This window comes from Pelophylax lessonae (assembly GCF_965119305.1).
Source record: "Pelophylax lessonae genome assembly, chromosome: 3".
In the NCBI taxonomy this organism is placed as follows: domain Eukaryota; kingdom Metazoa; phylum Chordata; class Amphibia; order Anura; family Ranidae; genus Pelophylax; species Pelophylax lessonae.
In genome coordinates this window covers 606,358,186-606,380,600 of record NC_138770.1, presented here as the reverse complement: position 1 = coordinate 606,380,600, position 22,415 = coordinate 606,358,186, and the positions used below count along the sequence as shown (strand labels likewise).

The following is a 22,415-nucleotide window of genomic DNA, read 5'->3' as shown; positions in this document are numbered from 1 at the left end:
TCTCCTGTAGAATGCAGATGTGCGGGTGATGTTTTTGTAGAAAGGAGAACACAAGGGACCTTTTAAATTTAGAATTCAAGCCCCGCACATTCCAAGTTAGAATTCTTAACGGAGCCATAAGACAAATAAAGGAAATAAAAACAGGGGGGCAGCTGCTGGATCAACACTCGAGCCCGAGAACACATACCGCCCCCACCATACAGCACCCCCACGTGTAAGAAACAAGGCAGGAACAAAGCAAATAATGTGCACAATAGAGACCCAATACCCTGGTGGCAAACCTGGAAAAGAAGAAACGGTCAAACATAAAAATAGAACATTCCCAAATGAACTCCCCCCCCCTCCCCCCACCCTGCTACACCCCAAAAACTCGGGTGAGCCTGAGACCCCAAAAAGAACACAACCATCGGTCAATGGGGGACCATGCACCAGGAAAGCGTCAACAGTGACTAGTCCTGAGTCCACGAGCCTCCGCAGTAGTGCCCGGAAAATAAATAACAAAAACCAGGAGAAACGAAAAATAAGTTCTAGAAAAATAGACCATGACCATAGAAAAAACAGAAGAAAAAAAGGGGGGGGGGGAATCAAGGCCCCCAGCCCCCAGCATAGTCCCCCCACCCCCCCCCACCCGCCAGGGCTGTAGGATAAGCAAAAAGAAAAGGGGCAAAGGGGGCATGGAGCAGCCAACGAATGACAACAGTCAGGGTAAAGAATTCAGGGATCCCTTGTCCATCCGTCTGTCCATCCGTCCGGAAATCGGCCAGCCAGAGGCCCCGCAGAGTCAACAAACCCCCAGGTAGGTAGGGAGGACCGGAGCAATCGCTAAAACAAGGGGGAAGTGGCCATTAAGCGGTAGATACCGACCAGCAGAGAACCTCAAGATCGATCCATCCATCCCGCCCAGCCGGGCAGGAGTCCTAACGTCTGGGCAACGACTCCAACCAGGAAGAGGCCTCCTCTGGCGAGGTAAAAAACTTGAGGGACTCACCGTCCTGAACCCTGAGGCGAGCTGGGAACAACATGCTGTATTTCATGCCCCGCTGGCGGAGAGCCGCCTTAACCTGGTCGAACGACTTGCGCAGCTTCTGTGTCTCGACCGAGAAGTCCGGGAAGATCATCAGCCTGGACCCTTCATACCTCAGAGACTCCAGCCGCCGGCTCTCCCGGAGCACCAAGTCCCGATCCCTAAAGTTAAGTAGGCGCAGGATAAAAGTGCGGGGAGGGGAACCAGGGGGTCCCCGGCGCGCTGGCATCCGATGGGCGCGCTCCACCGCAAAGTAGGGAGAGAAGGCCGCTTGAGGGAGCAGGGTGCGGAGGAGCTTCTCCGTGAAATCTGCAGGATGCGGATCCTCAGCGCCTTCCGGGAGACCAAGGATCCGTAAGTTGTTGCGCCGGTTCCGGTTCTCCGAATCCTCGGCTCGGTACTCCAGGGCCTTAACTTTGACCCGCAGCGTGTGTAGGGAAGCAGAATGGTCTCGCAGCACGTCCTCAGTATCGCTCACCCGGCGCTCCACCTCGGTCAGCTTGGTGCGGAATTTGTCCATATCCCGGCGAATCAGGCCGATGTCCATTTGGACCGAATCTATCTTCCCAGTCAGTGTCGTTTGGCAGGAGGTGATGGCCTGCATGAGGGCATTAAAGTTGCTGGACTCCCTCAGCGCCGGGTCCTCTCCCTCGGTCTGTGTCGCCATATTGGAGGGAGCACGAGGCCCCGCTTTCGCGCCAGCCGGGGTAGCCTGGTCCGTGGGCGGCTTACGGGACACCGAAGACTGTCGGCCTCTGGTCATATCAGTCCGGGGGGACACACTGGCCAACACAGGGCTAGCCAGGGGTCACAGGGCAGCAGAGAAGCAGGATAAATTCCGGGCTAGGCAGCGGAGCTCTCTTCAACACGTCCTCTCAAGTCGCCATCTTGGACACGCCCCCTTGCAGTCATCTTTACAGGACGGCCACTCCTAGGGAGAGTAGCAGCAGTGCCAAACTTTCTCCATTTATAGACAATTTGTCTTACCGTGGACTGATGAACAGCAAGGCTTTTGGAGATACTTTTATAACCCTTTCCAGCTTTATGCAAGTCAACAATTCTTAATTGTAGGTCTTCTGAGAGCTCCTTTTGTGCGAGGCATCATTCACATCAGGCAATGCTTCTTGTGAAAAGCAAACCCAGAACTGGTGTTTTTTATAGGGCAGGGCAGCTGTAACCAACACCTCCAATCTCATTGATTGGACTCCAGTTGGCTGACATCTCACTCCAATTAGCTCTTAAAGATGTCATTCGTCTAGGGCACAGGTGTCAAACACAAGGCCCGTGGGCCGAATGCGGCCCCCCAGGCCATTTCATGTGGCCCTCGCACCTCTTCTGCAGCTGCAGCACCCCCCTGGTCTCTGCCCCCACCTTGTCTCAGTAGTCGACAGCAGAGAGGACAGAACTCCTTTGCCAGATCCAGTGCTTCACTGTGCTGCTGCAGAAAGGCTCATGTTTGCCCCTCTTCCCACCCTTCTCAGCAGTCTGCAACAGAAAGGAGGTCAGAATTCCTACAGATCCTGCACCTCCCTGTGCAACCACAACACCACCTTGTCTCTGCCCCCCCCCCCCCCCCTGGTCTCAGCATTCAGCAGACTCTGGAAGCTGACTCCAGCCCTCCTCCAGACCTTGAACATTCTGCTTCCCAGGTCAACCCGCATCTTCTTCCTGGCAGTAGCACAAGGTAAAGCGGTGCATTGTGATATCAAGAAGGGTGGATGAATCTTAAATTATTATGGTGGGGGGGCTCTTGATACCTCTTGTAAGGGGGCGTGGGATGCTCTGGACATCTAATCATATAACCGGCCCTTTGCACGCAACCATAATGCTAATGTGGCCCGCGATGAAATTAAGTTTGACACCCCTGGTCTAGGGGTTCACATACTTTTTCCACCTGAACTGTGAATGTTTACATGGTGTGTTCAATAAAAACATGGCAACATTTCATTCTTTGTGTGTTATTAGTTTAAGCAGGCTGTGATTGTCTATTGTTGTGACTTAGATGATGATCAGATCACATTTTATGACCAATTTGTGCAGAAATCCATATAATTTGAAAGGGTTCACATACTTTTTCTTGCAGTTGTATAATTGTTATTTATTACTGAATCCAGCAGGTCGCTGCCGTTGGCTAGGCTAAGATGACATCACTCCCGCATATGCATGGGATTTTCGTCAGCTTCGGTATTGCCAAATTTGTGCAGTGAGCACATAGGACAGGCAGGTAAGTAGCTTTAATACAGACGAGACAAGGCATGTCTCTTCTGCATTAAAAATCCTGCCTGGCCACCCATTTTCATGCCTAAAGTTACACTTTAAATATATTATGATGTATTATATTTAGGTTTGGCCAGCAGCTGGGGCTGAAAAAGACATTCAAACATTCCAGACCAAATTCATCCCAAACTTCCGACACTGTTCCGGAGAATGGGTCACACCTCACAGGGGAGCCGTACAAATACTGGATTCCTGCGTTCTTCTTCCCTCAAGGTAGGCAAGTGGCTGAATTCACTGATATTTAACTAGAAAGTAAACCGCTTTTCTCATTTTCTCTTGGCTCATCTCATTGCATCGTTTTGTACAATGTGTTCTTGGCAAAGGCAGAGAATACTTTGTTAATTAATCCACTGGTATGTTTTTGTTATGTTCAAAAAAACATAAAAAAAAAAAATTTGAAATATAAACACTAGAGGGTGGCTCATGGCACTGGACTCCCTCTGCAGCTAAACTTTCAGGTAGATTAAAAGGTCAGAGAATGAGACTCTACAAGATCATAAAAATGGCAAAGCTAAAGTGTGTGTATAATCTCAACTACTCCCAAGTTCGTACTTTCTATGCTTTATTTTCCTCAGGGTTCCTGACCGCTGTGTTACAAAACTATGCCCGAAAAAGAAGTCTATCAGTGGACTCGCTCACCTTTAAACACCGAGTACAGCCTGTTGTGACTGTTCCCAATCTTGATACCAACAGAATCACCAGCATCACTGAAATAGCTTTTAATGTAAGTAGACTTTAGACTGGCGGTTGGCAAGCCTGGGGATGGACCACCACTTTTCCTCCTCCCAGCCTGCAGGAGTGTGAGTGTGTGGGTGTGGGGGGGGTACACATGTTGGCTGCTAGCAAGTGGTACCTACACAGCCTGGTTGTGTGTGTGTGTGTGGGGGGGGGGGGGGGTCGGGAGACAGAGGACACTACAGTGTGTGTGGAGGGGATTGAGGTTACTGCCTTGGGGGAGGGGGTTGGTGATGTGCAGGGGAGTGTACAGAACACTCTTTTTATTGGAAACTTGGTAGATCTCAACCTCTAAAAAGTTGCCTACCCCTGGACTAAAGCCCCGTACACACGCATCGAAAATTGGCAGGGAATTTTCGTCCAACGACCGATCTGCCGATTTTCAGCTTGTTAGTTTGATGCTTCCGACAACCAACACCGACTTTTCAGCCGAAAAAAATCTGGTGTGCAGACTATAAAATTTTTGTTGGCCGTCAACATAACGGCCGATTTTCATGCAGTCAGTACAGATTGACAGGGAAAAATCTAATGAGCAAGTCTGGGCATGCTCAGTGAAGAAAGAACACAAAGAAAGCAAACCAACACATGACATCACTTCTGAAGTAGAATTTTGTTGGGCGAGAAAATTCGTGTGTAGTCTAGGCACATTCCAACCAATAAAACACAACTCTGGACAAAAGACAGACGATCGGTCGGCCGATAATCGTTGCGTGTGTACAGGGCTTAAGTCTTCTTTAATTGCCTCTATAGCCTTGGAGGACCGAAGCGACGGTCCAGGGTGGAAGTAAACCATTTTATTTATTTATTTTTTTAAGCAAAAGATCAAAAATGGAGGTTACATTTTGAGTATAGATATACTTTAAAGCCTAACTCCATGTTTTGTTTACCCTTAATTTTCCTGTGCTGGTCCAAACAATTTCCTTCACTAACCGATACACCACTGTACAATCTATATGTGGCATATGCTACATACAGTATATACATGTGCTGTGTTTCAGCAGCAGTATGAAGACTTCCAGTTCTTGGAACAAAATCAAGTTGGGTTAAGCGCTGCTCAGCCATTGACAGGAGGCTTTGTATCTTATGAATGAATAGTTTTCCTCTGAGCCTCAAGCCCAGCAATCAAAGTATAATCTAATCAGGATATACCAGGGACCAAGAATGTGGCACGCATCTCTGACAGTGATTTATTTCTGCATTCTCCAGGATAGCAAGTGCACTTGTGGGGACTAAGTTGTCCGAACGGAAATATTTTGAGATGTGCTCTTCTCTGGCCTGGAGTGCCCAGGCTCAGTACAGGAGGGATTGCCTGTACTGGGCCCGGGACCAGTAGCATCCAGTATAGGACCAATGCTAGGAGGTGCAGAGCAAAAACTATTCTGACAGGGAAAAAAAAAAAAAAGGCTATATGTGGCACCAATAAACATGAGCTCTGGACGTCAGTCCCAGAGGGCCTACTAAATCAGCTAAGGAACAGGGCAAGTGCAGCAAAAATAAAAAAAAATAAAGTGGAGCATGCTGGTTATACCTTTGTAGTTCTAACTACAGATTGAGTGTCCAGTCCTTCAGTAGGAGGCAGTATTATCCCAAAGGTAAGGTTTTCTGTGTCCCTCAATGGAAAAGATATTCTAACATTTTTCCAGGTCCCTCCAGTGTGTGCATTTCTAAATTCTGCAGCGCCATCTGACTCTTCACTATCCTATAACTACAGCTCTGAAAGGTGGAATCTTACTGCTTTGGGCTCACAAGAAGAGGTCTGAATGACATCTGGTATCATTCAACCCAGAAAAAGGGGCCAGCGCTGGATAAATAGGCAGGTGCGTTGGGGGGGGGGGGGGGGGGGGACAGCACCATGGAGGAGGCAGAACAGCTTTTTATTATGGGATGCTGGGCAAAGTAATGTAGGATTGTTTTTCCTATTGCTGAGTTTTCAGCATTAGCTCTTCTAATCCCCACTGTACGATCTGTGCCATGTGCAGGGCTCACATCCACCTGAACAGGGTGTTCTGGTATTCGGCCTCTTCCTGGACAGTGCACAGTGGAGCCATGATACACATGTCTTGGAGGAGTGTGAACATCAGCAAAGATTTTACCCACTGCCACAAATCCACTTCATCCCACAAATGGTAAGCAGGAAGGTGCATTTTTTTCTGCATTATCTGTCCTCATGGTACCTTTTATTCAATTTTTTTTTTTTTTTAATTTAAAAGTTATTAGTATTAATTTTTTTTCTCAATATACAGATTGAACTGGAGACTGCAAGCAGCTGCACTGATGAACACAACACAGCCTTCACTTATGAATGTCCATTATACAGAACACCACTGAGGGCTGGAACTTTATCTTCAACGGGACATTCCACCAATTACGTAACATCTGTGAATATACCAACATTGGTCAGACCTGAGCACTGGATACAAAGAGGGGTGGCCATGCTCTGCCAAATAACTGAATGACACTCCTTTTATACTGGTGTACCTTTCTTACATCTTACACTTTGTGCCCGTCTGGGGGTTTCCCTCCCAAAAGGATATTAACAGTCGTCTTGGTGGAGGGCAATTTCTACAGCCTGCCACTGACATTACTCGTATCCACCATCAAGGTCAGCTGGTTGGTATCCATCAAGCAGGGGGATGACCAAGGCCAGTCGACTCAACCTTAGGTGAAATATTAGATTAGGCTGCTTGCCCCCTAAATTTTAGCCTATATAAAAAATTATATTTCCCACAATAACTTTTTTTGCATAGCACTGATATTGTAAAACAGTTATGTTGAGTAAAAATGTATGGCTTTTTAATCCATAAATTAAGCTGCATTATCTACCACACCATTGTGTTTCATTTGTCACTTCTGAATCTTTAAAGGGGCAATGCCATTATCAGTGCCTAGTTCCATGCCACTGTCCAGCCTCATTCCCACACCAGCAAACAGTCCACCCTGAGCTCTGCATATAATCCAATCAAATAAAGCGGTCCTTTTCTAGGTAACTATACAAGGAAACACATTAACAGGCAAAACTTCTACAAAAACTGGTAAAAGTCCACACAAAATATTTATTTAAAAATGTTATAGTACATTTTGGGAGCAATGTAATGCTTAGAATAACAATTCAATGGTTTATGTGAATGTGTAGAAAAAAAAAAAGCAAAAATAGAAGCATATATATCTTAATACAAAAACATATGACTATAATACAAAATGTATTCATGTAAAAAAAAAAAAATTCATTATGCAGACAGAGCATAAAGAAAATATTAAAAGTAAATTTACATCTGTGCTGCATTGGTGAACACATGGTTAGCATGTGTTGCATTAGGGCAGCCCATAACTACACCACAACACTGTAAAAAAGCAGATATACACCATGTTTTATGATGCAACACCATCCTTTGTGTTGTGGTGTGCAGGCGGGTGAGTTGGGGTACCCTTCATAATAAACGGCAATGAGTGATGTGCATTACAGTTTGCAAAGGTGTGTATGGGCCTTAAGAGTTTTCCATGTAAAACTACAGGATTGCAACAGGCAGATGATGTACTGCTACATTTAAAGGGTACTTTGGTTGCAGAATGTATGGTCTGAGCTGCCAGGGTTCACATCCTCCAGGAGCACATAACAGCATAAAAGTGGAGTAGCATGTGCCAAGAGAAGAGAAAAGAGAACTGAAGGTCTCAATCAGCCCAGTTGGCCCTCCAAATGGCAAACACTGAGGCTCATTTACTAAAGGCAAATATGCAGTTGCTCTTGATCTGAGGGGAAGCCCTGATTTCTATCATCCAATCATGTACAAGCAAAAATGCTGTTTTTAATTTTCCTTGAATGTGACTGAGTATACTTTGTAAAGTGAAGCTTTACCTAATTTAGTAAGCGCTGGAGCAAGTGCACAGCAGATTTACCTTTGGAAAATCAAACCCTCTGTCTGACCGCGCCTACAACACCAGAGGGAAAAGGAATCACTGTGCCAACCCTGCAGAGTCTGAAGCTCAAACTAAACACTCCTCTGCAAAAAAATAACCTATAATATTTACAGTTTGGCAGCACCTTGTCTGCTGTGGCAACACTGCACTAACATCTAAAAGCGCACACCCTCCTACTCTGAAGTTGGGGTTTGTGCATAGGACTGGCGTGAGACAAATAATTGTGATTTCAGAGGGTGGTTGTCTAAACTGAAAACAAAATGCTGCAGAAAACACCAATCAATGACTAGTTCACGCCTTTGTGATACATTTTGTAAACAGTCACGGCTATGCCAAGAAAGCTATATAGCAGAGGTAGCATAAATACACACATTTTTGATTAATCTCACATTATAAAATACCCATAATAAGTTATCTATTTTAAATATGGGATTTCAAAAAAAGATTAAAAAAGACCTGAGAAAGCGATCGTTTCACAATAAAACATACAACTTCAACAAATATACAATACTTAGTTGTAAGATCACATATTGGCATAAAAAAGGTCTTCCGTATTATTTGTATCTAACAAGCCACACAGTAAAAAAAGAAAAAAAAAAATATTAACCCCTCCTTGGCATGTCACAGCTGTTAATGGTGTTGGGGAGCACAATCACAGCATGGCTCCCCACTAACTACCAATTCTAGTAAAGCAGAGCTTGCATGGAAAACAAATTATTCTGAGCGTCTTGTTTACACAATTTGCATATTACAGACCCAGAAAACGGTATGGTTGGGGGATTGGGTTTCGAGTTTTTAACAGCTCTTTGAAAGTTCAGAAGGTTCAGCTGGAAGCAATCACCGTGTGTGTCACAAGGTATAGACTAGCTCAGAGGCAGTAAAGCAGAACCAATATATTATCTGCCCCAGCTAAAGCATTCTTCTACAAAACTGAACTGCATATTAATGTACAGAGAAAGCTGTAATATTTTTGGGTAAATTCATGAAATGTTCTCCAGCTGCCAAATGGGTTACAGTGGCTCCTAAAAAAAAGTCTGCAAAAAAGTGTCCACTCGAAATGAATTGTACGGCTAGCTGCATTTTTTTTTTTTATATTAGAAGTTGTGATCGCTGTATTATGGTAAAGCAGATTTTTGTTTGTATATGGCAGTCAGTAGTTGAGAGGTCTGAATGCAGTGCAGAAGGAAATGGATAGCGATTTTTCACATTACAGCTCTGACAGTGTAGTAAATGAGATGTTTAGAAGACTTATGCATGAAATCTTAGTGCTGCAAACTCAGATTAACATGTTCACCTGCTAGCAGTTCTACTGACAGCACATCCCAGGGCGTAGTAGTAGAAAATAGTGATTTTCCCCCAGAGATTAATATATACTTCATTAAAAAAGAGAAGCCCGTATGTGTAATTTTCCCAAAACACAAGTACTTGGCATCCAAGGAGAGAGCATATATACACATATATACATCTATAAAATGTATGTTTATCCATACGTGTGCTGAAGACCAACATACAGGGAGGAGGGGGGGGGGCTTAAAGCCAAAAGGTTGCCTTTCTTTTTATAAATAGGGAAGGGTAAAAACCTTGAGTCCCATTAGCCCCCGTTCACATAGAGGCGACCTGTGAGGCGACCTGGTCGCCTCACAGGTCGCCGCAGGTCACCTTCCATAGGGAAGCTGCGGACCCGTTCTAATAGGAGCGACACAAGTCGCTCCGACTTAGAAAAAGGGTCCGGAGCTTCTTTGGGGCGACCAGGAGGCGACCGCCATAGACTTCAATGTTATGAAGTCCGTGGCAGCCGCTCCGAGGTCGCGGCGCGCTGCTCGCACCGCGACCTCGGAGGTCGCCAGCCGAAGTCGGATCGCCCCTATGTGAACGGGGGCTTAAGGAGTCTTATTTACTTCTGTCTTGTAAACAAATCAGAAAGGGAGAGGATCTCTTTCCAATGTAATGGAAATCCCTTTTTTTCGCCTTATTCCTATTTTGACGCAAACTTTAATTTTCAGTCCTCGTTTCACTGGTCACAGGACATAGAGGGTAAATCTCTAAAGACAGTTAACATAATGGCAATCCCATGTCATCTTGCCAAAAACAAGCACTTTAGCTTGTAGGTTCTCCTAATGTACATCTAAGCCAACCTAACGGAAAATGCAAAGCATGGGAAATACATTTACATACAGTAGAAAATAGCTTTCCTTGGTCAGTGGGAAATTTAAAAGCCTCTGTGCTCCTATAGCATACATAAAAATAACTTTAAACATTATATACAAAATATCAAACATTTACAAAAGCCTTTCACTTGTCACCAAATCAGAATAAAATCCAAAAGATGGTGACAATTGTGAAATCGATATAGTTGCTCTGCTAGTAAATGTAAGGTAATAGGCGATATGGGACATGCTGACAATACTTCTGCCAGTCAGGGCCGTATTTTATTTTACATTGCTGTTCCACTCTAATCACTCGGTGCATGAGTACGGCGGTAAGGAAGAAGCCGTGGAAGTATGGCAAAACACTGGTGAAACCTAGAAAGGAAGAAAAAGGGTTAAACTATTACTGGCAATTTGTGGCAGTATACAATTCACAATTAGAAATACAGTAACTAAATGTAACATTTATTCACTATGCGCTGTTGAGTAGACATTGCTGTGTCGCACATCTCAGAGCCTGCCTTCTGATCTACAAAGGTGCTGAGAGGAGAAGTTTCAGGAGTCATCACAGGAATCAATGCTTGCAGGCAGCAAGAGAATGCAGAAGTCGTGGAAAGGTGACCATCAGGCAGGCAGCACAATGCAGATGGTTTTTAAAATAAATTATGTGGCAACCATATATTTTCTTTAAGTGGTAGCTGTAAGGCTATGTTCACACTGTCACAGGACTGCGTGTTCATCGCTCATGTTAACTGCACTCATTTGTACAGCCATAATGTGCTGCTCTTTTGCAGATACATGAGGGTGCAATCAATTTTTAATAGCACCCCCACACATCATAAAATGTAGCATGTTACGTGCAAGAAACTGCATTGTCGCCGGGTTAAAAAGAAAAAAAAGAGCCAGGGACTTTCCCTGCAGAAAAAACAGATATAGGAGCCCATTCAAATTAACGGGCCGCTGAGCCCATGTAAAGGCAAGGCGCGAACTAAACATACATTCATGTAACCTGAATACAAGAGCCAAACTGTGGTGTTTTCTTCCTACTACAAAACAGTTTTAGAATATTTGAATACTGTCACACTAATACTCACCACAAGGCAAACACCAGGCCCAGGCCATTATGATATCACCTAAGTAGTTTGGGTGTCGGACCCATCCCCAAAGCCCAGACACAATCAGCTTACTGCCAGCTGAAGTTGGGATTGTTTTTAGATCTGGAGAGAGAAAAGAGAACATTTACACAGCTGAATGTAATCCAGAGGACAAGCACTGGATTCAAACCACAAAAAAAAAAAAAAATCACAAACAGATGGGGGTTTGGACTTACGTGAAAGCTTCGGGTCATCTGGATTTTTCCTGAAGGCCAACTTTTGGTTGTTTGCGCGTTGAAATAGAAAGTATCCGAGAGCTAAATTAAACAAGCATAAAAACACCATAAATGCCTGACCAGGCATGGATGAATGCATTATAAATATGCCAGCTTAAAGCCTAACTCCAAGTTTTAGTGAAATTTTAAAATAGTTTGCTTGAACCAAGCTGGAAGTTTCTCATGCCGCTGCCGGAACACATATCTCTGACAAAGCAACTGTATTAGTTAAGAAAATAGTTTGGACCAGCTTGAAGGCCATGACTCGTACCAACGTAAGTCTATTCCAGGACAGCATTTTAACCAGTTGCAGACTCTGGGTGTACTAGACATGCCCAAAAAAGTCATCAGTATACACAGGGCATGTCTAGTACGCCCAGAGTCTGCAACTGGTGTCCCCTACATGATTTCGCACAGGGGCCCCGCAGTATAAATACATACGTGGAGCAGTCGGCAAACAAACAAGATTTAAAAAAAAAGTTCCTTTTGTCTAGTTTTGTTACATTAATTGTCTAAGGGCTCTTTCACACGGGCGGTCCGATCAGATCCGCCTGTCAGTTTTTTTAGGCGGATCGGATCCTCCATGCAGCTCTATGGTGCAGCGGATGTCAGCGGAGACACCTCCGCTGACACCCGCTGCCATCCGTATCTGAAACCCTGTTTTTCCATCCGTTCAGGTATCGGCTCGGATGAGAGCAGACAGGCGGTCCGCTCTCATCCGATCCCCCATAGAGAGCAGCGGGGGCTGAGACACCTCCCTCTCCGCACTGCAAGCGGAGACGGAGCTGTCACCCGCCGGCTCAGCGGGGATCGCGGATCGATCCCTGCTGAGCAGCACGGATCCGCCTACGGAGGCGGACCATGTGAAAGAGCTCTAAGAATTGCAGAACAAAATCATTGTTGCAGGACAATTTTCACAAAAAAAGCCTTGTTTGTCCTTAAAATTTTTTTTATGTATAACGTTATCTTAAGTAATGACAAAATTGTCGCCAAACAGGTTCATAGCAGAAATTTGAAAATTGCTCTGTTCCATAAGGGGTGAGCAGGTGTAAGAGCTGAAGTGGTTTCTCATAAGAGAATTGTGTGGAAAAAAAAACCCCACACAAAAAAAAAAAAAAAAAAACGGAATTTTTGTAAAATCTTACCGTAAAATTCCTTTCTCCGAGTCCTCTGACAGTCGCCACCCACTCATACAGTCTTCACCAATGGGTATTAGCTTGCTCCTATGGATAAGAGGTCAATACCCATTGGTGAAGACTGTATGAGTGGGCGGCGACTGTCAGAGGACGTAAGAGAAAGTGACACTAGCAATGATGCTGGTTTTACATTCATATACTAAAGTAAAATGATTTTTTTTTGGATGTACACAAAAGATGAGCCAGAAGTGAACAATTTGTAGTTTCGTGAACATAGGACAATTTTTTTGTCTCGTACATTCAGGTTCCATTCTGGGTTGTGAATCAAGAGTTATGCAATGTCACCAAAGCAGCTATTCCACCCTACCTCTAATAAGAACAAAAATAGGGAAAACATGCAACGGCACTGCAGTAATATAAAAAAATAAAAAAAATTAGCTCAGTCATATAATTTTCTATTCTGCAATTACTTAAACCATACACACATTTAGAAAAGTGAGTGAGCACATTGGACAAATGCCCCCAGTATCTAGCAGTATGCAAACAATGCACAATAAAGAAGAAAACTTACTGTTCAAAGCAAGAATAGCTGCAACAGTTGCAGAGGAAATATCCACTGGATGGTTGACCAGATACAATGCCTGCAGGGAGTAAGTGAACGGAACCCATACAAAGCCTCCAAATGCCAACATAAAGCCAAACCCATCGTAGGCAATATCCAAAGAGGTTAGGACCCCCTCCTAGAAATAAGGACACCCGATCAATCAATATACACATTAATAAGCTACACTAAATTGTTTTGTAAAGCACGTATGATGCAGATGGTGATTTTCTTCCCCCCTTTGCTCTGAATACATAAGAGGCAAATAGCTAAAGTTACCTAAAAGCGGTGACCAGCCATGCATTAACGACTCAGCCAATGTATGGTCTTTGTACAATTAAGCAAATTCACATCAGAAGTAAAACCCCAAACTAGATGAACTTTATCTAAATGTCTGTGGGGGTGCCTACATGCACAACAACCCTTCCCTGATCTGAAGGTAAATAGCCAGTACGTGTTTGCAGGCACTTCAAGGGGCACACACAATGCATTGTAGGGGGCGCTTACATTACCTAGTCATGTTAATCACTGGCATGGCGGGATACATTTTTTTTTTCCTGATCACAAATTCATTTTCTTATGAGAATATATTTTCATCAGATGACCATACATAATTTGTCCTTTTATTGCTCTCAGCCTCCTCTAAATTCCTTTTTTACTGCTGTAATTAAACATCTTGCTAGAGGGTGGCTACATTCATTCTCCATGGTCTCACTGCATGCAGGAACGTAGCTATTGTCTCTTGCTTGCTCCCAAGATGGGCTGGAGACTATGGGATTTGTAGTGTGCATAGAGCAGTGCACATGACCACAACTAAAATGCACTGCCTGTTCCAAACAAACATAAGTGAAAAGAAAAAGGAATGGTTTGGGAGCTCTGGGAGGATGTTTCAAGGCGGAAGGAACAAAAAAAAAAAAAAACGGTAAAAAATGATTTCATGAAAATAGATTATAGGATCATTTAGTGGATGTGTATGAATTTTGAATGTGTATGAATTAACCACTTGACTGTGGTTCATGTTGATTGAGAAGATTTACCCACTTCACGACCAGGACATTTTTCTCTTTCGTTCACTGACGGACACAGCTCTATGTCTTCTAGACTAATGAGCTTATGCTGCTCACCTCAGGAGTAAGACTAAGCGGAAACCTTTTTGGTTACATCCCTGAAGCAGTCCCAGAGGGTATACCATCACTTCCTGCTAAAGGACTTTAGTTTTTTCTGCCTAGTCAGGAGTGAGGACCTGGCTCCCTGCTGGGATCTGCGGGTCCTGGCATTCCTTTTTATATGGAATTTTTTACTTTATTATTGTTGTTCCTGTGTGAACTACAATCAACAGCCGGACTGGGCGAAGCACTGGATATCCTAGATCCTTATGGTCTTCCCAGTCGGGCCTGTGAGCGTTACCCAACTATTAGCTCTGCGCTCGGTCGGCCGTGACATAGCCCCACTGGACAGGGGCTGGCCGGCGAGTGAAACACTTTGCGAGGTTGCATAGCCCTGGTCACGACAGCAGTCACGATCAGTCTCGTAGCATACCTTAGGCCACAGCACCCCCATTCCAAGATGGTGCGGTGGACTGCTAGGAGTAGCGCCCGCCTGGTGCCGTAGTGTAGTGAATAGTATTCAGAATTGCTGGGGGGGGGGGGGGTCTTTTGCGGGCCCTCTCTAGGGATGATAGGCCCCCTCCCTCCCCCTCATGTTTTTCCTCCAGTCTCCATCGGGGTTCCCCCTGCGTCGGGTGCCATTACCTGCCCCGTCTCAGGGGACATCTTCGCCTTTTGCTGTTACAAGATTGAGTTTCGGTCCTTCCTCTGTATTGGACTGTAATCACTACAGATGCCAGTCTATCTGGGTGGGGAGGTGTCTTGGGAGTGTACTAGTCCCAAGGTATTTGGACTCTAGGTGAGTCCAGTCTGCCGATCAACATCCTGGAGATACGGGCGATCAGGCTTGGTCTGTCTTGATGGACGGATTGTCTGCAGGGACGCCCTGTTAGGATACAACCGGACAATGCTACGGCTGTGGCATATGTCAATCAAGAGGGCACAAGGAGTGCCCTGGCAGCCCGGGAAGTGGCCGGCATCTTGAGGTGGGCAGAACTAGATGTTCTGGTCTTCTTTGCTGTGCAAATTCTGGGGGTAGAGAATTTGCAAGCGGACCATCTCAGTCAGCAGACGTTGGATCCGGAAGAATGGTCTCTTCACCCGGATGTGAAGGTGGGGGTCCCCCGATGTGGACCTGTTGGACCTTTCGTCTCAACAGGAAGGTGCAGAGGTTCATGTCAAGATCTTGGGATCCTCTGGCCAACACCCTGGTGGCCCCTTGGAGTCAATATTGTCTGATTTACGCCTTTCCTCCAATGCAACTTCTGTCGAGATTGCTATGCAGAATCAAGGTAAAAGGTATTCCAGTCATTCTGGTGGCACCAGACTGGCCTCACCAGTTTTGGTATGCAGGCCTGGTAAGGCCGGTAGTAGACGTCCCTTCAAAAATTCCTCTCAGGGAAGATCTTCTGTCTCCGGTATCAATCTTCCATCCGCCTGGCTTTAACAGCTTGGCTATTGAAAACCTACGCTGTTAAAAGCTAGGAAATTTACTTCCAGGAAGGTTTATCAGAGTTTGGAAGGAGTACATTACTTGGTGTTGTCTCCGGGGGGTTTCTCCCCGTTCCTTTTGTGTCTCGCCTGTTGGAGTTTCTACAACTGCGTATAGATTAACGTTTGGTGCTGGGCACCATCAAGGGCCAGATCACTTTGCTATATTTTTCCAAAGGCTGTTGGAAGCAAAGTCCTTAGTTCTCACTTTTGTGCAGGGAGTTCGCCATCTGGCTCCTCCGGTGCGATCCCTGGTGCCTCGTGGGATCTCAATTTGGTACTGTTGGTGCTTCAAAAACCTCCCTTTGAAAATATTCGAGAACCTTTCTCTGCTCCCTATGTCGCAGAAGGTGGTCTTTTTAATCGCAGTTACTTCCGCATGTAGGGTGTCGGGAGTTGGCTGCGTTGTCCTGTCGGTCGCCTTATCTGTTGATTCATAGGGACAAAGTGGTGCTGCGACCCTGTCAGGCATTCCTTCCTAAGGTTGTCTCAGGGTTTCATTTGAATGAAGATATTGTGTTACCGTCCTTCTGTCCTAAACATCCTAAGAAAATTGCTTTACATTCCTTGGGTGTACCTGGCGGTGACTAAGCCGTTTCAGAAATATGATTCTTTGTTTGTTCTTATGGATGGACCTCGTAAGGGGCAGACCGCGTCTGCTGCAACCATTTCCAAGTGGATCAGGCAGACGGTGGTGCATGGCTATTCTATTAAGAGTCAGGTTTCTCTTTTCCCTGTTAAGGCGCATTCTACGAGGGCGCTCAGTGGTTCAGGTGTACAAGGCAGCTACGTGGTCATCTGTACACAGATTCACAAAGTTTTATAAAGTGGACATACTTGCATCTTCAGGTGCGGCATTTCACCGCAATGTTTTGCAGGCTGCGGTTGCAGAGGCTTCCGCTTCTTGAGGGTGTAATTTTTTCCTGGTGGTGAGCTCAGTTGTTCCTGGTTGAGCTACTGTTTTTACCTGGTTGGCTATGTTTAGCCTTGTTGGTAATTCTACGTATTGCTGTGTTTTTTCCCACCCCTCATGTTGACACTGCTTTGGGGCATCCCAATGGTCTAGAACAGTGGTCCTCAACTCCGGTCCTCAGGGCCCACTAACAGGCCAGATTTTAAGTATCACCTTGGGGAGATGCAGACTAGAGTACTGCAATCACTGAGCAGCAAATGATATCACCTGGGATGTATTTCAGTTATCTTGCAAATCTGGCCTGTTAGTGGGCCCTGTAGGCCAGGGTTGAGGACCACTGGTCTAGTGGAGCTGTGACCGTCAGTGAACTAAAGAGAAAACTGCATTTTTGCTTTACTGTAAAATCTTTTTCTCTGAGGTTCACTGATGGACAGCACCTGCCCCTCTGTTGGGTTGAGTTGTGTTCTTAACCACTTGCCGACCGCCGCAAGTACATATACTGCGGCGGTCAGCCCCTCACAGGCAAAGTGACGTATGGGTACATCACTAGCCTGTGAGGCTCTGGGGAGCGAGCATGCGCCGCCGCTCCCGCGCGGTCACAGACCCCCCCCCCCCCCCCCCCCCCCCGTGCGTGTGACCGGCGGACCTGATGTCTGCTGGTCACTCGGCAATCGTCGGTGGAGAGGGAGAAAGGCAGGCGGCTAGTGTAAACAAGCCGCCTGTCATTCTCCCCTGTGTAGAAACAGTGATCATACGGTTCTACTATGTAGGACCGTTGATCACTGTTCCTACAGCTCAAGCCACAGCCAATCACAGTTAGAATCACGCCCCTAGGGACACACACCACCCCTCCCGCTCAAAAAAAGTTAACCCCTTCACTACCAGTGTCATTTTGCAGTAACAGTGCATATGTATAGCACTGATTACTGTAGAAATGTCACTGGTAACCCCAAAAGTATCAAAAATGTCAGTCAAGGGTCCGATCTGTCCCCCCCCCCCAATGTTGCAGGTCCCGCAAAAATAAAAAATAAAAAAAATCGCAGATCGCCGCCATTACGCGTTAAAAAATAAAAAAAAACAACAAAAATGACAAATCTTTCCCTTTGTTAGTAAGCGAGATAACTTTTGCGCAAACCAATCAAAATACGCTTTTTGCAATTTTTTTTTACCAAACATATGTAGCATAAAACAAATTGGCCGAAAATTTCTTAAAAATTTAGATTTTTACTTTTTTTGGGGAATTTCATATAAAAAATTTGAAAAATATTGTATTTTTGCAAAATTGTCGCTCTTTGTTTATGGCGCATGATCAAAAAAAAAAAAAAAAAAAAATCGCACAGGTGATCAAATACCACCAAACGAAAGCTCTGTTTGTCGGAAAAAAAAGGACGTCAAATTAGTTTAAGTACAGTGTCGCACGACCGCGCAATTGTCCGTTAAAGTCACGCAGTGCCGAATCGCAAAATACCCCCTGGTCAGAAGGGGGTAAAATCTTCTGGGGCTTTAATTGGTTAAGACACTGCTTGTTACAAACTGAAGTGCTATAGCAGGAAGTGATGGTATACCCTCTGGGACTGCATCAGGGGCATAACCAAAAAGGTTTCCGCCTAATCCTACTCCTGAAGAGAGCAGCATAAGCCCAGTGGTCTAGAAGACATGGAGTTGTGTCCGTCAATGAACCTCAGCAAAAAGGATTTCACAGTAAGACTAAAGTCCAGTTTTTTTGCGATACGGCACTGCATTACTTTGACAATTGCGCAATTGTACCTATGTAAAATTTATGTCTTTTCCCCCACAAATAGAGCTTTCTTTTGGTGGTATTTGATCACCACCGTGGTTATTTTTTGGACTATAAACAGAAAATGACCGACAACTTAAAAAAAAAAAAAGAAAAGAAAAAAAAAAAAACTCTGCTATAAAACCCATCCAATACAATTAAAAAATAAATGAATTTATCTATCAAAAAAACATGAAATAATGATATAACTCCAAACACACTGATTGCAAAAACCGATGTGCTCATATAACCATTTCGTAATTAAGTGATGGCGCAACTTATCTTAAAATAAATCAACCAAATGGTGCATATACTAAATCAAACAAAGCTGCGAAAAAAATAGTGTATAATCAATCAAGAAATATGTGAATAATTGTAAGGAAATCCATTATAAACAATAAAAGTTCATAAAAAGTCCCACATGGTGCTGTAAATTAATGTTGCTATAAAAAGGTGCTCCTTGATGAAATCCTTTCAATGCTCTAAGTCCAGTGAAATAAACAATTCAATAATGTGACTCCTGTGAATTAAACAGATCACCTTGACATCCACCACCAATGTGACAACCACTCACCAGAAAGTGTTGCCCCCATTCTCATGGTATGGGCAAATGCGCTTGTAGGGGTTATATCACACCAGTCCCCTCTGTGTTGAACAGCAATCTTTAGTTTCCTCCTCCAAACGACTCCCGTGTAGTCATAGAAGGAAAAGAAAACCTCAACTAGTGTGATAACGTTTAACAATACTATTTATTAAAACATTAATCCCTCTTCCATTGCACCTACAGAGTTTGTATATCAATGTGCATTTTCTTTGCAAACTCTAAGAGCAATGGAAGAGGGATTTATGTTTTAATAAATAGTATTGTTAAACGTTATCACGCCAATTGAGGTTTTCTTTTCCTTATGACTACAAAGTCGTCGTTTGGAGGAGGAAACGAAAAATTGCTCTTCAACCCAGAGAGGACTGGTGTGATCTAATCCCTACAAGCGCATTTTCCCATACCATGAGAATGAGGGGCACTTTCTGGTGAGTGAACAACCGATGGGAGTGGTTGTCACATTGGTGGTGGATGTCAATGTGATCTGTTTAATTAATTCATTCATATTATTGAATGGTTTATTTCACGGGACTTAAAGCATTGAAAGGATTCCATCAAGGAGCACCTTTTTATAGCAACATTTACAGCACCATGTTTATGAACTTTCATTGTTTATAATTGATTTCCTTACAATTATTCACATATTTCTTTGGATACACCGAGGATATTCATTATTTATATATGATTTTTTGCGCAGCTTGGTGTTTGATTAGTATATGCACCATTTGGTTTATTAATTTAGGCCGTAAGTATTCTGCTACATATTTTTGTTAAAGTCCCAATAAGTGTAAATTTATTGGTTTGCGCAAACGTTATAGTGTCTACAAACTGAGATTTTTATTTTTTTAACTAGTAATTACAGCAATCAGTTACTTATAGACAGATGTAACAGATTATATATTGTACAACTTAAAAAGAAAAGAAAGAGATTAGGTTGAGTAACTTTGAATTACCTGATTCCAAAGAAAATGAAGGACATACAACAGCTGAAAGCTGTTTACGAGGATCATAGATACTGAAGGTTTGTCAAGCTTCTGAGTATCCATTTCAGCCAAAAGCATTATCAAGTTCAGCAAAACCTAGGAAATCATGAAAGATCAGAGTGTAAAATTATAACTGTAGACTTCCTGCATTAGAATAGCATTTAAACAATTTTAAAACATGAATAGAGAATATCATGAAAGAAATTAACAAAAGATAGCTTCAATGATAACAGTCAAACTATTAGTCGATTCAGACATGTAGAAACTTAAACTTCCCAATTTTTCCTGTAGACACTCTTACACCTTACATTGGTTCCTTTAATATAGGTGGGTGGACTGAGTAACCGGCAAATGTCAGCACCAACATTTATAGGAAAGGTCAGGACTTCCTTATAATGTAAGCCGCCTATATTGAGTTACTAATTATTTGAGTTTTAGTTTTCACTGAAATATTCAAACACAAAACATGACTTACCCAACCAATAAGCATAGGCTGAATGGTGGTAAAATACTTCAAGTCAAAGTTCTTGATGCGAGGGTTTAGTTCCCGACCCATGAAAAAACCATAGAGGAAATTGCCTGTAATAAGGAAGCATGTCAGACTGTGTGACTCGTAGCAAGCAAATTAAACATAAAATCATTAATATAAAACAAATGTCTAGCATTTAAAGCAGATCACCTGAAAAAGGGAGCTTCCACTTTTTCTCCCCCTCCTCCCTTTCTCTAACACGCTTTTTTTTTTCCTTTTTGCGAGCAGGTACCCGCTCCGATCGCCTACTTTAGAGGTCCCCAAACCTCAGGGTGGGTAGCAGTGGAGTGAGCCTCCAACCACTAAAGGCACTCCCTCCCCTTTTCCCAGCATCACTTTCCACCCAGAGAATTCACAGTGCCTGCAGCCGTCGCCTACTGCACCTGATAGCTCAGAGTCCCCACCTAGTCTGCAACTGGAGAGATACCCCAGCTCACACGGAATTCTTATCTATTCAGGATTTACTTCCCAGTAAATGTGTTGCACAGCCCCCTGGTTCCATCCTGACCCAGTCCATGGACGAGTTGTCTTCCATGAAGCCAGTTCCTAGAGTTGGGGACCGCTGGCCTACATGATTCTCTGCCTCCCTACTTGCAACCTCCTGGGACAAGTCACAGGTACCAGGAGACTGGGGGTCCATTCACAATGTGCAGTGGGGCGCCAACTGTAAAGCTGCATTTTTTTCCCCCAGACTGAAGATCCTCTTTAAATATCTGAGCTGGGTGTCTATGAAGCGGCTATACAAAGAAATACCCAACTCATTCATGATAAAAGCATGAAGCCTGCCTTTGCTGACCTCTCCTTTGAGAATGTTCATTTCCTAACGGTCATGCTGATATTTTGCTTTAGTGCTTCCTGAGTTTTTTTGTTGGAATATAGAGAATTCCGACATTTACAGCACACTTGTTCTGAGTCTATGGGTCCAAAGTAGACAGAGCTAGCCAGGGAACCATGTTCAAAGGTAAACCAACAATGGCAGCCTAAACATACTTTTCTCATGACAGGGTTACTTTACATTTCTAAACAAACATTGGGAAATATGTTGGCATCTTAGATTATAAAAATTAAAGACCAAAGAAAGAAATAGCCATATAAAAACACTAAAAAGGTAAATTTATAACAGAATAGAAACTGCTTTTCATAGACTACCACAGTAAATTGCTCCACATAGTGCCTGCATTTTTCAAACAATTATAAGCGGAGTGGTGTGGAGCATGCAGTCTCCTTTGCAGCGTTTTCTATATAAACCTGCAGAGAATACTCCCTGATAGGGAAGAAGTCCAATGACATGACCAGTCATGCGGCCGCCAAGCGCCAAATATAAGTGGGGCTTCACCTGCTCCAGGCTTTGTAAATTACCTTTTTTTTTTTTTTTTATAAAAAGAAAAATGCACCTACAGTGGTAAACAAGTAAGCTTGGGACAGTTAAAGTAACCTCTCAAACTACTTTTAAACATGGTAAGTTGATTCTGGTTTATGTTCTCCAAAATGCCAAATGAGGAAGGGTGTGCTTTACAACCAGCTTGTTAAAGGAGTTGTAAAGTTAGGTTTTTTTGTCTTAATGCATTTAAGGCACCCCCCCCCAATTGGCTGAGACACAGCCGCAGCGCCATTGCCTCCCACGGCAATCAAAGTCAGCCAATCAGGAGGGGGGGGGGGGGGGGGCAAAAAGCAGCTCCGTGTCTGAATGGAAACACGGAGCTGCAGCTCGGCTCGGTTGCCCCCATAGCAAGCTGCTTGCTGTGGGGGCACTCAATAGGAGGGAAGGACCAGGAGCAGCAACGAGGGACCCGAGAAGAGGAGGATCCAGG

At 44.1% G+C, this 22,415-nt stretch overlaps 2 protein-coding genes across 2 annotated transcripts in view; one reads left to right on the top strand and one right to left on the bottom strand.

Moving 5' to 3' along the window:
- The window catches only part of DNAH14 (dynein axonemal heavy chain 14), a gene marked incomplete at its 3' end in the record, with an annotated part of 442,814 nt that extends 436,322 nt beyond the window's left edge, over window positions 1-6,492 (top strand). The window contains exons 83-86 of the mRNA XM_082252323.1: window positions 3,369-3,514; window positions 3,877-4,025; window positions 6,016-6,162; window positions 6,280-6,492. Of these exons, the coding sequence (XP_082108449.1) occupies window positions 3,369-3,514; window positions 3,877-4,025; window positions 6,016-6,162; window positions 6,280-6,492 (655 nt within the window). The remainder of the gene's footprint in view (window positions 1-3,368; window positions 3,515-3,876; window positions 4,026-6,015; window positions 6,163-6,279) is intronic.
- A 3,755-nt stretch (window positions 6,493-10,247) lies between these two features.
- Window positions 10,248-22,415, bottom strand: part of LBR (lamin B receptor) — a 58,078-nt gene continuing 45,910 nt past the window's right edge. Inside the window, exons 9-14 of the mRNA XM_082252618.1 lie at window positions 20,551-20,654; window positions 20,046-20,171; window positions 13,175-13,343; window positions 11,429-11,509; window positions 11,193-11,315; window positions 10,248-10,473 (exon numbers count right to left, since the gene is read on the bottom strand). Of these exons, the coding sequence (XP_082108744.1) occupies window positions 10,313-10,473; window positions 11,193-11,315; window positions 11,429-11,509; window positions 13,175-13,343; window positions 20,046-20,171; window positions 20,551-20,654 (764 nt within the window). The 3' untranslated portion in view covers window positions 10,248-10,312. The remainder of the gene's footprint in view (window positions 10,474-11,192; window positions 11,316-11,428; window positions 11,510-13,174; window positions 13,344-20,045; window positions 20,172-20,550; window positions 20,655-22,415) is intronic.